We start from the raw sequence: 16,403 nt of genomic DNA, 5'->3' as shown, positions 1-16,403 counted from the left end.
TGATGACTTCCAAGATTTTGGAAGGAAGCCTCTTTTTTAGGGAGAAGAGTTTCAGTTTTACAGTTAAACATGTATCTAGAATGCATGCCTCACAGGTGGGTGTGGGGTTATGAACAGAAACACTTCTGCTAGGTTTCTTGAGAAAATAAAGCCCAGAAGCCTTTATGGTGTTGATGAAACAAGAATGAGAGTGTTATCTAGTTGAGTTTCCATATAGGCTGACAATCAGACACTTTGGGATTTATCAGAGGAACAATTCGGGAGTGAACAGCCTGCACCTGACAAGAGGTTTGAATGACAAAGCTTGACCCAGTAATGGAAGCAACTATGTTGGTGACCAGGAAGACAATAACTTCCTGCTTTGTTCCCCAGACAGATTCACTGTTTTCAGTTCTTGGTTGGTACTAGTCTGAATTAGCTGCAAAGGTAATAGCCTGGTGCAAGATATATCAAATGTGTGTACAGTCTAGGAGCTGTTAAATTTCACTCACATCTGCACCTGCCCTTGCCTGGAGAAGCATCGAAGCTGAAAAACACGCACTGTGCAAGTGCTTTCCCCTGAAGTTGTGTGAGAAATAATACTGGTTCCTTCAATCTGCCTACTGTGAAAAATAAATTCGTGAGATTGCCTCTCCCAAGGGCTGACTTACATTGAGCGACGTACCTTAAAATGCCTTTCTGAGCATGTTATACAAAACAATTTTCCTAGTATACTGCATATTCCATGTGCGTTTTTTTTTCTGGTTGACCTTCTCAGATCAGGTGCTGCCACCCATTCAGTGGAAGAAATCTCATTTATTTGACGTGTGCAATGACCTCCTGTTAATGTTCTTCCCCTCCTCTACACCAGTGGTAACACTTAAGCTAAAGAGAAGTTCCTTTAGCAAGCACAAGGATTGCTGGAGGTTGACACGAGCCCTGCTCTGCCACCGTCTTCATCCCACAGCGTTCCCAGCGCTCGTTATAGGAATGAGCTCCCTGGCTTGTGTCAGGTAATGTTGAAAGAGGTCACTGTCCTCCTTGTAGGGGTGAAGGCCTGTCTTACACAGAGCCCTTGTCCCTGCATTTTAAGAGAAGAGTGTTCCTTTAGGGTTACAATGGTTTGGGTGGTGTACAGCACTCTGAGGCCAGGATCTTGGGTGGCAGCTCGTTTCCGTGTGGGAAATGCTTCATAATTACAAAGCAGTACAGGTAAGTACCCTTGCCCCACCATAAGGATTTAAAAGCAATTAAGTTGTTCTGCAATTTAGCTGTTTTCCTGACCAGTAAGAGAATGCAAATAGGTGAGAGCGTGAGGAAGAACTGCTCGGAGTCCTCTACGTTACGGGCAGCTGAAAACAGGAGGCTGGGATCCTCCCGTCATTTGTTGAGCGTGGTGATCAAGGGCTTGGTGTCTGCCCAGGCGTGCTCGAGCTGTTGGGAGCTGCTCTGGGCATGGATGGAGAAAGAGAGGGTGGGGTTCCCGTGCAGAGCCCGGGGAGGCGGGGAGCCACACAAGAGGAGGAAACGAAAGGGGGAGGCCGAGCGATCGGGAGGACCCAGCTGGTGCTGCGCTGCAGGGCCATGGCCCAGCCCAGAGCCTGTGAGTAGTTGCCCCGGCTCTTCGTGCTGCCCACGGGGCCCGGTTCGGACGGTGGTGGGAGCCCTTTGGCTTGTCTTTCTGGAGGAGAGAGGCGAGAAGAGGTGTTTGGGAGTGGGTCAAAGCTGGCTTTCCAAGCGGGCTTGTGGCACGCTCCAGGTTTAGGTGGTGATGCTGAAAGCTCCTGAGTCCGGCATCTTGCGCAAGGGGGTGCCACGCGCGGCGTCATCCTGCGAGGAAGTGAAACAAGGGAGAGGAGAACGAGTTCATCTCTATTTGCTTCTAGTCCTGACCCCCGGCTCTATTCTCACGTGCAAATCCCTCTGCCATAAGCACCCTCCTGTTGGGGCTGCTCTGGCTCGAGGCCTTCCGCAGCTCCCATCTCCTGCTCCCTATCCTCTGGGACACCTCTGCTCTCCCTGCCTTATTCCCTGGCTTCCTCGGGCTGGCAGCAGCGATTTAGGGAGTCGGAGCCTGCATCTGGAGGGGGAGGATGTGAGAGAGGAAGTGTCTGATCTCGCCAGCCCTGGCCTCAAAGCATCATTGCCTTGGCTGTGGTCTGGCGCTGGGGGCGGGTGGCAGCACAAGGGCGATCTGGGCAGGTTATCTGGGGAGCAGCTCTCCGCCACGTGCCAGCTCTGCCCTGCCAGCCTGCTGCTGAAATTAGGGCAGCTGCATCTGCTGGCACAGCTCTCACAGTGCTCTAATGAGAGCAAAGCTGTTACTGCGACCCTGGGGCTCCTGGCTGAGATGCGGTGGGCATCGTTTCTTCTACCGCTTCCCCCATCTTCAGGCCCAGACAAGATCCTCTCGTCTCGGCTTTGTTCCCTCTCCTGAGCGAGGCCAGGAGCTGTGGTCATGCTGCTCAAACAGCTCTTTGCGTTTAGCCTCAGCTTTGCCTTGCTGGACAGAATGGTCTCAAATTTTGCCAAGCGCAAGGTCTCAAGAGAGCAAATGATCTGCCCCTGTGCAGCTGAAAGGCTCTCTTCCAGCAGGCCGGCAGCTGCGTGGCGTCCTTACAAAGCTTTCCTGTCCCACGTGCCCAGGTCCGGAGCAGGACGGCTTGCGGGAGGTGACTCTCTCCACCCAGAGGCTGCGGGTGCTGCCCCCAGCAGTCCTGAGCAATCCCGCGCTGGAGAGCCTTGACCTCGACAGGAACAAACTCAGGAGCATCGCCGGCATTTCTAAGCTGTGCAACCTGAAGAAGCTCATACTGTCCAAGAACGAGATTGTGGACTTTCCCAAGGAAATCCAGAGACTGGTCTGGTTAGAGAAGCTCGAACTGAATCAGAACCAAATCCGAGTCATCCCAGAGGGGATTTTCTCTCATCTCCCCAGGCTTAAGCACTTGCGTCTGAACAACAACCGTCTGGGTGCTCTCCCCAGGGACCTGGCAGCCTGTCGAGGCAGCCTCCAGTACCTCAACATCTCCAACAACCTGTTTCGAACCTTCCCCCAGCCTGTCCTGCAGCTGGCAAACCTACAGGAGCTCCATGTGCAGAATAACGCCCTTCGCCAGCTCCCCAAGGAGCTGTTCCAGGGGCAGTCCCTGAAAATGTTCAGGGCCAACGGGAACCCGCTCAGGGAGCCACCCAGCGAAGTGTGCGCCGGTGGCATCCAGCAGATCCTGAATTACTTCAACCAGCTCCAACATGGTTCAGGGCAGGAGGACAAGAGGGTCAAGACCATGTTCCTGGGGGCCTCACTGGCAGGGAAATCCACCATCTGCAAGAGCCTGAAGCAGAGACAAAGCAAACTGGTGCCCAAGGAAGAGCGGACAGTTGGGATAGAGATCAGCGAGTTCCGGATCGATGACTTCACTTTTCTCTTCTGGGACTTTGCTGGCCAGCTGGAGTATTACATGACTCACCATGTGTTCATCACCCCACAGGCACTTGTCATCCTTGTCATCAACCTCCACAGGTAAGTGCTGAATTCAAGGCAGAGCGGGAGCAGACCAACGAACCTGGGTTGGGCAAGCTTTTCCTTTCCATTTCCACAATTCTTGCCAGTTCCATTGTACCTTCATAGCTGTTCTCTGCTGGACTAAATAGATCTCACTCTCCCCCTTTTTGGAGATCACATTTTTTATTAAGCCACTTGATCTGGCATCACCTTACTAAAGCCCCCTGTTTTGAGAGGTTTAAGTATTAACTTGTCTTGTGGCAAGTGATCCCAATTTATGTGGTTCCCAGCTTTGCTTTCTGCCTCAGAGATTCCTCTTCAAGGATTCAGTCTTCAAAGGTTCAGAGCATTAGATGTGAATTTGGGAATTTTTCTCTCTCTCCCTCCCCAGGTACCAAACTAATGATGACACGTTCAAGGACCTTGTTGGTTTCTGGATCAACAACCTGTCCATGCGAGTCCCAAACTCGGTGGTGCTTCCTGTGGGAACCCACGTGGACTGCTGCCGGGAGGGAGAGGTGGAGGAGAAGAGGTCTGACATCATGTCCAAGATTGCGGCCATGCTGGTGGAGAGAAAAAACAACCTTGCTCACTTCATCAACAACCTGGAGGACAGCGAGGAGCCTGAGTTTTATGTGGACCAGTGGGAGAGGCTGAAGGAGATGGAGAACCACATGTTAACCGTAGGGCCGATTTTTGTGGATTTGCTGCAGCTATCAGGGGAGCTGGGCAAGCTCGCAGGGTTTGGGGTGCTTACACAGGCCCGTTTAGTGGGGTAGCTGATGCCGTGATGGTACCTCGTGGTCTGCGTTCACCTCTCTCAGCATGCTGCTGGCGATGGTTGCCCACCGCTGCTGCATCAGACTGTCCCCACAGCAGCTCCATGGGGCTGGGGCAGACAAATTTGGTTTGCAAGCACCAAGGTGTGGGTGGGTGGTTTTCTGGGGCGGCTGCAGCACAGGGCAGGTGTCCTTCCTGTGGTGCTCGGCACACTGTCTGCTTGGTGTGGCGAACCTCCGAGGATGCAGAGCTTCACTGGGTAACCAGGAGCGCGGCTTGGCTTCCCTCAGCAGGGCGTCCACCATTTTGTGTGGCCCTGGCCTCCGCCGGTCTTCCCTTTGGCAGGTGCGTGTGCTTTTTCTCTTCCAGATCTTAGACTTAGTTGCTGTCAACTGCACAAACCACCATGACATCAAAAGGCTCGAAGCCACGATTCTGGAGCACGTGAGAAACGAAGAGCTCTTCCCTGAGGTGGTCCGGGTGCTGCCGCCTGTCTACCGGCAGGTGGAAGCCGCCATCATGGATATCGCACAGGGCGAGGAGGTGGCTGAGCACGGTGAGCGGTTTTGGTTTCCAAACCTATGCCTTGCCAAATTTATTTTAACGCCCCTAGCCCCTTCTCTGTGTCTTCAGCGACAGGCCTAGCAGGCAGCCCTGGTTTCTCACCCACATTTCCAAAGCAAAAGAAAAAAATTTCCTGCACCACCTGAGTGCTCTCTGGCTCCCCTGCAGCTGCAGGGCTAGAGGATGAGGAGCAAACTCCAGTGTGTTGTGGAGATAAGCCACATTTTGTTGTCTGTGTCCCTGTGCTCTCTGCATGACTAAATGACACTGAGATTAAACTTGCCATTAGAGGTCTTCTAGTGGGAAACAAGCCATGCATTCAAACACTGAAAAAAGCAGAATCAGCCTCATGTTTCAGATGCTCCGCTGAGGTCCTGGCAGGCACCAGCGCTGAGGCAAGGCAATGCCATGGGAACTGGAGGGTGGCGGGGCGAAGCATTGCTGCTTCCTGCACGGTGGCTTCGCTACAGCGCCCCAAGGGACGTGTGTGCAGCTGGGGACGCTCCCCTGGCACTCATCGTGAGCGGCAGCGGAGCTGGTACCTCCCTGGGGATGCCTGTGCACACCTTTCGCACACCCTCTGAGCTTTGCTTCTCAGGCCTCTGCTGCAGCACCGCAGCAGGACAGCCCAGGGTGGGCAAAGCGCCTTGCGCCGCGGGCACCAAGCATCGCTCTGGTCCCGGCTGCTGCCCTAGGGGTGGCACGGCCTGTGTGACCATGGGTACTGGTGGTGCTCCTTGGTACTGCAAAGCCTCCGGCTGCTGGCTTGGCAGCTGTGGGCAGCGTGCTGAGCACCAGCGTCTCCCTCTAGGCATGATGGACCTCCAGTACCTGCTCAGCAAACTCTCCCTGCGCGAGCACCTGGCCAGCCTGGACAGAGAGCTTCTGCAGGACATCTTGCGGTACCTCCACCGCATCGGGCTCATTGTGTGGTACGAGGAAATCAAGCACCTGGAAAGCACGGTCTTTCTGCAGCCCACCTTCCTCATCACTATGTTCAGGGTAAGCACGGGGACAAAGACCACGATCTCTGCACAGCCTGAGCTCAGCGGTGCTCCTCTTGCTGCAGCCTCCTGTCTCCTTTTCTTCCTGCCCAGCTCCTTGTGAGGTACCGCCTGGTCCAGCAGCTGGAGAGCATCTCCGTGGACACGCTGATCGCAGAGCACGCCACCATCAGAGACAGGTCCAACTGGGTGTGGACCTTCAAGTCAAAGGCAATGCTGTGCCACCGGGCAGTGCGGGCTCTGGTGAAGTACCAGCTCTGTTCAGAAGGGATGCAGGACGTCTTTGAGGAAATCATGGGGTACAAGCCCCACAGAGGGAGAGGGAAGCTCTTCAGCCTCCTGGAGCACTTCGAGCTCTGCCTGGAGGTGAGGCACGCCAAAGCTCTCAACCCACAGGCCTGCGAGTTTGTGCCTGGGAAGCTGTGGGAGACCACGCGGGGCCAAGGGGAGTCCTGGTACTTGTTCCCAACCTACCTGAACCAGACCGAAGAGGTTGCTGAGGTGTGGGGAGGAGATCACCCCGAGGACCTCCACATCCGTGCCTACTTCTCACCTGAAATACCTGAGGGTTTCTTTCAGAGGTAAGCAGTTGTTTCTGGCCGTGCTGAGGCTGGCGTTGGGGTTGGTTTGGTACACAGCAGCTACGACAGGCTCTCAGCTGTGGCAACCATAACAGCTGAGGCACAAGGCCAGGACTCAGGAGACCATGGTGGGACCTCAACTCTTCCCCACGTACGTGAATCGTTTTAATATTTGCTGGCTGGATGTGAGCAAGGAAAACAGTCCTTCTGCTTTACCTTTCATGCAGGGTGGTTTTTGGCAGGCCACAGGGCTAGTCTGCCTATCCAGGCACTTGGAGATCTCCCAGTCCCACTACAGCAGAGAGCTGGGAAGGGTCCAGTTTCCACTGGGACAGTTCCAGTTTCCGGAAGGTCTCCTGGGGTTCTTGACTTGTACCCAGAGTTTTATCTGGTGGCCAAACGTGGAAGCAGCTCTTGGCTTAAGAGGCTGCTTGAGCTTTTGAGGTCCTCTTTTATCTTCTAGCTCGATTCTGGCTGATGTTGGCTCTGTATTTCTGAGGCCCACCAGGTGCCACTCTTTCTCTATGTGTGGGAGGAAGGAGATTAAAGCCCCAGGCAATCTACCTGCAGGTTCCTGGTGAAAGCTTGTTCCTTCTACTCCACACACTGGGTGGCCAAGGTGACCTGCCTGCTCATATGCAACGGCAAGCCTCTGCTGATCAAAGAGAACAACCAGAGGGCGTACAGCTACCTGGAGCTCCGAAGCAGAAAGCCAGCAGGAACAACGGGTAAGGATCCCTGTCCCCGTGCAGCCTGTGTGCTGCGCTGGTGCCATGGCTCCCAACCAAAAACCTCTGCAGCAATTCCCTTTGAAGACGGCTGGAAATTGGTTAAGGTGAAAAACAGCCGGCACACAGGTTCTGATGGACACAACCAAACTGGAAATGATCCACGTTCACCCAGGCCACCGCTCTGGGTGGTCATGAGTAACTGTGACTTTCTCCTTCTGTCTGGAAGGATTCCAGTTTACCTGGGACTTCCTCATGGCGGTCGTGTTCATCGTCCAGAAGCTCTCAGAGGAGTGGCCAGGGCTGCACGTGTGCGTGAAGACGCCTTGCCGGACTGCTGGCTGTCCTGCGGAGCTGGTCTGGCCAGACATGGACGGCAAAAACGCTGTGTATGTATGTGCTGTCTCGGCACGCACGGGGCTGGAGCCTGATGGCTGCTGTTGCAGTGCCATGGAGGCTGATCAGCTTTTAAAAGATGTGTCAAATTCATTGCAATGCTGCTGGGCCCTGTGCTGCCCTTCTGAGCCTGTGCCACACAGGTGGTAGCATTTAATGGCACGAGAAACTCAAGCAAGGAAGGAAAGGAGAAAAAAGTTGAGACTTGGGGGCTTAGGGAAATGTCACGTAATGTCCTCTCGGGCTTGGTCTGGGACAGGGCAGTGCCAGATTTCCCCCATTTCATAAGGAGCTGGGGGCTCAGGCACCCAGGGAGGCAGCCCCATCCCACCAACCACGGGGCCCTACATCGGAGTGGGAAGAGGCATCCTTGCCCACCGCCTTGGCACCATCTTCCATGGGAAGTGCTGAAGGCAGATCCTGCTCATTCTTCTCCTCGGGGCTTTTTCCCTTACAGGACGAAGGAAGAAGTTAAAACCTGTGGAACGTGTGGTCATCGGTTTGGAACAGAGCTGCTCTTACCAAAAGGTGAGCCCGGAAAGGGCAGCACCACAGAGCAGCCAGACGAGAAGCAGGGGCTTAAATGGGAGGTGTGGGGGTAAAGGGGCATGTTTACTGTCTTTAAACGGTAAGGAGCTTGTAGGGGAAATCCCATGCCCGGTGCCTGCTCACTTCACGGCCCTCTCTTCCTGGCCCAGCAGTGGCAGCAAGCAGCCTTTGTGCAGTTCGGTGGGTTGCAAACCCTTTTGGTTCGGGGCGTCTCACCCCATGGGCAGGCCCTGGCCGCCATGCCGACGGTGGCTGTGACAGCCAGGCCTGGGAACACGGGCTGTGCTCCCCCTTCCCACTGCCCTTCGTGCCTGGAAACATGTCCCCCGACGCCCAAACCGCAGCAGTTTTTCCCCTCACTCTGAGCCCAAAGCAGCTGCTACTCGCCGTCCTGTCACCAGTGGGGCTCCCTGTTTATCTTTAGGGTTGAATAACTCAGTTGCTGGGTTTATGGGAGCGGAGTTGCCTAACAGCTGACGGTCCCCTCCTGCGTCCCCGCAGTGCCCACGCACCCGGAGGTGCCCCCGGCGCAGCCAGCCGTTCACTACTACGTGACCAGCTACGGCACCACCACCTTTGGACCCAGCAGCATCCACGTCAACCGGCAGGTAGGTGGGGGCCATGCGTGGCAGGTCCCCTGCCCGTGTCCCCGTGCCACCCTCCCCACGCAGCTCCGTGCGGCTGGCTGGTCCTGCGGCACTCCTCCGTGCTCTGTGTTGCCGTGACTCTATGTTTTGTTTCCAGAACATCTCAAGTGAGTAACCTCAGGCCATCAGGGAGGTGCTTGTGGAAGACATAAATATTACTTTTAAGGCAGAGACAAGCTGTCCTCAACGCGTTTTCTTCCTGGCTTGCAAGTCCTGCATGCATCCGTGATGCATGGAAATAAATACATAAATAAATGCGTCCTTCATGTGTGGGAAGTCGCCTCATCTCCGGGGGACAGCATGCTCACAGCTGCTGCCCTACGAGCCCAATGTCAGCAGCTACGAGATAAAGCACAGCAGCAATTTGGTGCCCCAAAGGTTAATAATTTAGCTGCAAAGGCCACTTCTGGTTCTTGAGCTGCACATCAAGCAGCCTACTCCCTGCTGCCGGGGTTAACCCCTGCCTCGATCCCTTTCCCAAAGGGGACGTGGTCACCGTCGGGCTGCGGCTGGCCGGGGCTCTGCTGGGACAAAGCTGGCCCGGGGGCTTCAGGGCACGAAGGGCTCGGGGCAGATGTCTACGCAACACCAGCAAGCAGGAAGCACTTTTATATATACATATATTTAAACTTAAAAAAAAAAATCGGAAAAATAAATCTATAAGTGATCACACTACAAAACCCCAGGTTAGCAGCTGCCCGTACTGGCTGAGAGGAGCTGAGTGTCAGTTCCAGCACCGGCCGGTGAAACTGTTCTTGGGGGTGGAGCAGGAGGGAGCCCACCTCTGATGCCCTGCCGCTGCTGCAGGGGTAAAGTGCCGCACAGCCAGAGCAGAGGCTCTGCCAACCACTTCTGGAGCTTTTAGAGCTGCTTTCTCTTGGAGGGCGGGACGTGGCTGGCCTGCATGGCCCCAGGTGCGCTCTGCTAATTCTCAGTCAGCACCTGCGGCCAGAGCAGGGGTGCCAGAGTGCCCAGGGAGAGCTTACACAGCTCGTTCCTGCTGTGCAGCGGTGAGATCAGTCCATCCAGATGCAACAGCACCCGAAAACACTCTGCAAGCACCGCAGAAGAGGCCGGAGGGGGCAGGGGCAGGGGCTGTCAGTCTATCTGCATGTTGTACTGCTCGATGAGCTCGTAGAGGCTGAAGGAATCGGAGAGCTGCAGGCTGACGTTGCCGCTGTTGAGGGAGGAGGCTCCCTGCCGCTGCACCTGCTCGTACCAGTGCTCACAGAACTTGGGCACCAGCTGGGGCAGAAAAGGGGCACCGTGTCCTGCAGGCAGCCCTTGTGGCCCCGTCCCCCTAGAGCTGAGGAAGGAGGCACCCAGGGCACCCCTGTCCCCGAGGGGCCCACTCCACGTGTACCCAGCCCCACATCGCCCCCAGCCCCTGAGGGCTCCCTCCCCTGGCTTCCCACCTCCCGCAGCCCCCAGGAACACCTCCCCAGGCTGTAGGGGTGGCCGTCAGCCCCCTCGGGGCCGCTCACCTTCACCAGGATGAGCTTGGACTCCTTGGGCTTGCAGTTGGAGAAGCACTGCCCGAAGCAGAGGAAGATGGTGAAGTCGGGGGAGCGCTCCCTGCGGTTGTCGCGGAAGTCCCTAAGGTCTGCAAAGCAAAGGTCGGGCTTGGCTTCGGGGCGAGCCCAAGAGACGGCAGCGGGCACCGTGGGGACAAAAGGGACGGGAGGGGTCGGGTGGTGCCCAGCCTGGGGCTGCCCCCTTCCCACCACCTCCATCCTTCCTTCCCCACCTGTGCAAAACCTGTGGAAGTCGAAGATGGAGGTCTCCTGGTCCCGGCACAGGAGGTTGGGTGGGGGTTTCCCGTTGTCGAGCTGCTGCGACAGAGCCCAGAAGACCTTGCACTTCTTCAGGCGGGTGGCGAAGAGCTTGCCGGCGCGCTGCTCCAGCCGCAGCCCCACGCCCAGCAGCAGCTCCTCGGTGTACTGCCGCTGCTTGCTGTCGGCCAGGCCCTCGGGGCTGGGGAAGAGGACGTGCTGCCCTGGCTGCAGGACCACCACCGGGTCCAGGGACTGGTAGGTCAGCAGGCACTGCCTGTCATTCACCACCTCCTGGTGGACCGTCTTCCCCCGGTAGTAGATGGTGACATCCAGGTGCGGGGGGATCCCTGTGACAAGCAGCAGTCAGCGGCAGCTCCCAAAACTTCGACCCGCTCCCTCCTCCAGCCCCTCACCTGTGTCATCCGTGGGTGGCGCGGGGTTGGCGTTGGGGTGGAAGAGCAGCTCCTCGCCCGCGGACAGCACGGGGACAGCAGGCTCCGGCTCGGCGGGGTGCGTGTGGCACGGCAGTGACACGGCTCCTGTGACAGCACGGGGACAGCGTCGGCCTCACAATTTGGGGACATCCTCCCCCATTCACTTCTCACCCCATTACGTTGGTTTCCCGTGTCCGGAGCCCTGCAGCACCCACCTGGGATGGTTTGCTCCCCCAGCAGCATGTGCTCCGAGGGGCCGTAGGCACCCAGCGGGGGCTGCTCCGCCGCGGGCCCCCACTCCTGAAACACCGTCGGGGGGAGGCAGCCGCCTTGGCCAGGGCCGGGCTGGAGCAGAGCATCCTCGTTGTGCAGGACATCCCCTGAGGAGACAGCACGGGTGGGGACAGGGTCACCCCCACCCCTCTGCACCTCCCCCCGGCCCCGAGCAGGGCCAGTCTCACCTGCGGGCGGCCAGGGGGACGGTGTGGGGTCGGTGGTGGAGATGTTGCAGTGCTGCAGCACCCACTGCAGCATGTCCAGGTCCTCCTGCGTCAGCGACTGCGTGGTGGGAGCAGTGGTGCTGCCTGGGGGGGCATGGCGGGGGGAGCTTTACCAGCCATCGGCGACCCCAAATTACAGCCCCCGCCAGCCAGCGGCACCCCGCGGTGGCTCGGCTCTGGGGCAAACCCACCCAGGTGCCCCCCCCACAAGCTGGGGGACCGGTGCCTACCTCGGGGGACGATTTGTAGGGCCACATCGTGGTGGTTGAGCTCCAGCTGCAAAGGGAAGCAGGAGGGGGCTTTACTGACAGGGCCTGGGGCACGGGGTGGGTGCTGGGCTCCAGTTCTGGAGCACCCCAAGGATTTGGGGGACGGGGGATGCAGGCCCTGGCTCCTTCCCCTCCTGCCATGCTGACCCCCGGTACCTGTGGCTGCTGCTGTGGCTGCTGCTGCGGCGGGGCGTCCGCCACGGGGACCCCAAGCCCTGTGTCCTGGCCGTGCTGGGGGACAGCTGGAAGGAGAACAGGGTGAGGGGGGCGCCCCGAGCTCGGCCTCCCCTTCCCCAATTGCTCCTTGTGGGCCTGGGCTCACCTGAGGTGACGGCGAAGACCTTGTGAGGGTCATCGCTGTTCTTGGAGTTGTCCTCCAGCAGCGTGAACATGTGGGTGCTCCTCAGGGCGCAGCGAAAGTTGGTCTTCCACTTGGCCGGGTCCTCGGGGCTCCCCTCGTACCTCCCGCTGGCCTGCGCCCAGGCCTGGGGGGCGCGGGGGTGAACGCAGGGACCCCGGCTCCGGGGACACCCGGTTTGGGGGACGCTGGTGCCCCCTCCCCAAGTCCACCCATCTCACCCACCGTGGAGACCTCACGGTCACTGCTGGCCTACACCTGTGCCCCCGCCTCGTGGTCAGCCCGTCCCCCCACACTGAGGAACTTGAGGTCGCTGCTGGTGGCCTCCATCTCACCTCCCGTGAAGGCTTTGTGGTCTCTGCTCCCTGCACCCCTTCCCATCCAACCTCGACAGCCCAGGCGGGGTGGCCACCTCTCCCCTCCCTCCCACCCACCTTGAAGATCTCGATGTCGCTGCTGGTGACATCCTTCCTGGCGTTGTGCTTCCAGGGGATGCGGAAGACCTTCTGGGCCGGGTTGGTCCAGCAGAGCCCCTGGTACAAGCCGCTGTCGATGGCGTTCAGCAGCCACGGCCCAAAGCGCAGCTTCTGGGCGTCCCTGTGGGGGCACGGGGCCGTCACCGCGGGGGGCTCAGGGCTCGCAGCCCCCCGGCCCGGTGCTGGGCCCCCTGCCCGGCAGGCGGAGGCTGCCGCTTACCCTTCGCTCTCCGCCGCTGCCATGGTGTCCCCACTGCCCTCACTCCCCTCCCGGAGCCCCCAGCAGCAGCAGGACTGGCTGTGGGGTCCCGGTGCCTTTCCCCCCAACCTGTTGGTATCGGGGTTCCCTTCCGCGGGTGCCGGCTCTTATAGAATCGGCAGTGGGAGCGGCTTTCCTGGAAATCACGTGGGGCTCCCGAAACTGAAACTGGCTGCTTGGGTGTCTGGGGGGGGAGGATGGGTGGCTGGCTGGGGGGTCACGGCACCGAGCTGCAACCCCTGGGGTCCCCTTTCACAGGGTCTCCCCCTTCCCCTCCCCATCCCTGTCCCCATCCCCATCCCCGTCCCTGTCCCCACTGTGCAGGGAGCTTGGCTCAGGATAGGGGTGCACAGCCCCCCGAGCACCACCGGGGTGATGGCGGGGGGTGAGCAGGAGCAGCTGCCAGCCCTGTTGTGCCCACCTGAAAGCAATTAGTGCCCTCGGAGGCAATTACTGCGCTGACCAGTGCCGCGCTGCAATATCTGTGACTCCACCCCTCAAACAACAACAACAACAACACAGCAAATCCAGGCTGAAAGCTGCACTTGTAAAAGCTGCACCCCCGGGGGCTGCAGGCCCGGGGGTGATGAGGGCTGGCAGGGGGGTCCCGGGCAGGATCAGGCCCCGCTGTGCTGGGGGGGAGCTTGGGGTGCTTGGTGCGGGCCTGGCATTGGTGGCTCCCGGCCCCGGTTTCGGTGCCGTGGCTGTGGTTTTCGTATCCAGTACAGCTGCCGGCTGCTCTCGCTCCCTACAGGCTGCTCCAGCCCCAAAGAGCCAAGGCAAGGGAGGGCAGCACCCCAAAATGGAGTAATGGGGCTGGCCCCTGGATGCCCCAAAACGCCCGGGTCTGGCTGCGCCCGCCGCCACCGGGGCTTTCCAGGTGCACTGGCAGCTTGGCACAGGCACGCAGGGCTCAACCTTGAGGCTGGAAACTCCCGTGCCTCCTTTTTTATGTTTGTTTGCTCGATACTTATTGCGTGCCTTCTCCTTTCGGGCTGCCTGGGTTTGCACGCTAAGGGCATGAGCAGGGAAATGGAGCTCCTGGGGTGAGGGCTCCCCACACAGCCCGAGGACAGCACGGCTGCAGCACCACAGAGCCTCCTGCCACCTTGATGGAAATACCAGGGTTAAACATTAAAAAAAAAGAGGGGAAAATAATAAATCAGGCCTGATGCTGTGCATCCCCACGGGGACATTTCTGATGGGGTGCCCGCCTGCAGCTGCTGCGGCCCCGCAAGCCCCTGGGAGGGGGATGGAGGCTGGGGGCAAATTCCCTGTGCTGGAAAGGGGAAGTGGTGCCCGGGCGGGCTGCAGCTGGTTTCCAGTAAGTGCCGGGGGCCCGTCACGGAAAACAGCCCCCCCTGCACCTCCGGGACTGGGGAGGCCACGCGTGAGACGAGGGGAAAATAGGGAATGGCATAGCTCAGGGCAGGCGGCAGTAGGGCTGAGCACTCGCTTCTCCCTGAGCCTGACCCAGCTCTGCGGGGAGCGTTTAAAACCAAGAAGCCCCCGGGGGCAGACAGGCAAAGGCCTTGCCCCAGGCCTCGAGTGCTGACACCCTGGAGCCCAAGCACCTGCTCTGGGCCCCTTTCTCCTTTACACTTCTCTCTTGTGAGGAATTTTCCTCTTCCTTTCCAGGAACTTCTCCCTGTTGCTTAAGAGGAAGTGCTGAAAGGCTCCCAATAATTTCTTTGCTCCCCAATAATTTCTTCTCCTTCCTTGCCAGGATTTCCCCCCGGTGCATTGTACAAAGTTCCCCCGCTGTCCCTCTCTGTTGCCCTGCAGGAAATTTCCCTGTTACTTCCCAGGGACCCCTTCCTTGTCTTCCAGGAACGTTCCCCGTGGCTTTGCAGGATATTTCCCTCCCACTGGTTTTTGGGAAGCTCCTCCCTTGCTTCCTAGGAGATTTCCTTGTTCCTTCTCAGCAAATATTCACCTTCCTTTCTGGGAAGATCCTCCCTTGCTTCCTAGCCTCTTTTGCTCCAGGAAATTTCCCCTTCATGCTCCGAAAAAATGTCACTTACTTACTAAGCATTTTCCCCCTTCGCTTTCCAAGGATTTTACCAATTTTCCAAAGGTTTTTTGTTTTTGTTTTTGTTTTCAGAAAGACATTTTTTATTTTTATTTTTTTTAAAGAAATGTCATTGTTGCTTCTTAGCACTTTTTCCTCTTTGCTTCCCAGGAGACACCCCGTATGGTTTTCTATATCCTCCAGGAATTCCCATTGTGTTTTTGAGGAAATGCCCCTGTTAGCTCCCCCATTACTTTCTAGGCACACCACCCATTGCTGTCTACAAAATTCCTGATGATTCCCAGGAAATTTGGCCCTTTGCTTGTGACGAATTCCTCCCCCTAGAGCTTTCTAGGGCATTCCTACCTCGTCTTGCAGGAAATTTCCCCGTCACCCTCCAGGATATTTCACTGTAGCTTTTAAAGATTTCTCTCTCATTTCCCCAGACTTTTCCCTTTTGCTTTGTAGGATTTTCCTCCCCCTGCTTTAGGACATTTCCTCCTCGCTTTCCAGGCAGCTGCACTTCTCAGCGCATTTCCCCCCTTTCCTCCAAGGCAGTTTTTCCTTGCCCAGACCAGGCACTAAGCACCAAAAAGCTCCAGATCCAGTGCCAGGGCAGGGACAAGGTGACACAGGACAACGTACGGCCGAAAGGGGCCTGTGGCCAAGGGGAACCCCATGCTGGAGCAATGGGGTTATGTTGCTCCAGGTGCCACCCCTGCTGTCCCCTGCCCTGTGGACACGTCACCTGCAGAGAGGGGAGCAGAGACCTGGCCAGGGCGGGCAGAGCTGTGTTGCTCTCAGCACGTTTGTTTGCTTTTCTTTCTTAATACTGGAAAAAAAATAAACATTTAGAGGTTTCTATGAATAGGTGATTAACTGACTGGAATCCCCCCACTCCAACCTGTATTTGGCTTTTGGCCGGTGACAGCCTGCGGGGTCACAGCCACTGCCACCTCCCGAGCCCCTCAGGTGCCCCCCAGCCCTCACCCCTCCGAAATGCAGGGTGGGGAAAGCAGGGAGGAAAAGAGCTCCGAGCCCCCCCAAACTTACACCTGGGTTTGGAAAACCATAAACGTCGGCCTCTCAGCAAGTGGGACTTGGGGTAGTTTGCTGCTTTCTGGTGTGCATCCCACCTCCCTTCCTTATTTTTGCAAAGCTCAGGCTGACTTCTTTCAATTTCCCCGTGAGGCACCAGAGGAGCTGGACGTTTCAGGAGGAGGGAGCAGTTCCATGAAGAGGTTTTTAAAAGCATCTAAAAGAAGGGGAACTTTCCCTCGATTTCAGCCCTGCACCTGCACCAAGTTTCACCCCCAGCTGCCAACACTCAGACAGCACAAGGGGGGGGTCCCTGGGTCACCAGCTTTAAGGGGCAATCCCCGTGCAGAAGGGTGAGCAGAACCCCCCTGCTTTAGATGCAGGGTTTCTCTGAGGGACCCTCTTTGTGAATCACAAAGCAGCAAAGAAAAAAAAAAAGAAGAAAAAACAGAAAACCACAAATCTTTCTCTTTTAATCCACCCAGAGGAAATCCAGAGCAAGAGCAGCATCACGGCACTACACACACCACAGACATCTATCGGACTCAGA

The 16,403-nt window shown here is 57.6% G+C and overlaps 2 protein-coding genes across 2 annotated transcripts; one reads left to right on the top strand and one right to left on the bottom strand.

The window, feature by feature from the left end:
• Nucleotides 1-1,434: 1,434 nt before the first annotated feature.
• On the top strand, nt 1,435-8,848 carry LOC311209758 (malignant fibrous histiocytoma-amplified sequence 1 homolog; the record flags this gene model as incomplete). The annotated part of the gene is made up of 11 exons (XM_084287270.1): nt 1,435-1,582; nt 2,626-3,502; nt 3,876-4,167; nt 4,634-4,820; nt 5,640-5,830; nt 5,926-6,413; nt 6,984-7,141; nt 7,371-7,530; nt 7,995-8,065; nt 8,588-8,694; nt 8,831-8,848. The coding sequence occupies 11 exons, from the start codon at nt 1,435-1,437 to the stop codon at nt 8,846-8,848; spliced, it is 2,697 nt and encodes an 898-aa protein (XP_084143396.1).
• Nucleotides 8,849-9,407: 559 nt separating this feature from the next.
• Nucleotides 9,408-12,896, bottom strand: IRF7 (interferon regulatory factor 7). Its single transcript, XM_084288245.1, has 11 exons — nt 12,766-12,896; nt 12,504-12,666; nt 12,034-12,196; nt 11,868-11,953; nt 11,673-11,718; nt 11,404-11,526; nt 11,158-11,322; nt 10,922-11,047; nt 10,481-10,855; nt 10,218-10,336; nt 9,408-9,978 (listed from the first exon to the last, which is right to left on the bottom strand). The coding sequence occupies exons 1-11, from the start codon at nt 12,786-12,788 to the stop codon at nt 9,832-9,834; spliced, it is 1,536 nt and encodes a 511-aa protein (XP_084144371.1). The 5' UTR covers nt 12,789-12,896; the 3' UTR covers nt 9,408-9,831.
• Nucleotides 12,897-16,403: the final 3,507 nt, after the last annotated feature.

The sequence above is a fragment of the Netta rufina genome (assembly GCF_964035555.1).
Source record: "Netta rufina genome assembly, chromosome: 5".
NCBI lineage: Eukaryota > Metazoa > Chordata > Aves > Anseriformes > Anatidae > Netta > Netta rufina.
This window is presented reverse-complemented; position numbering and strand designations above follow the sequence as displayed.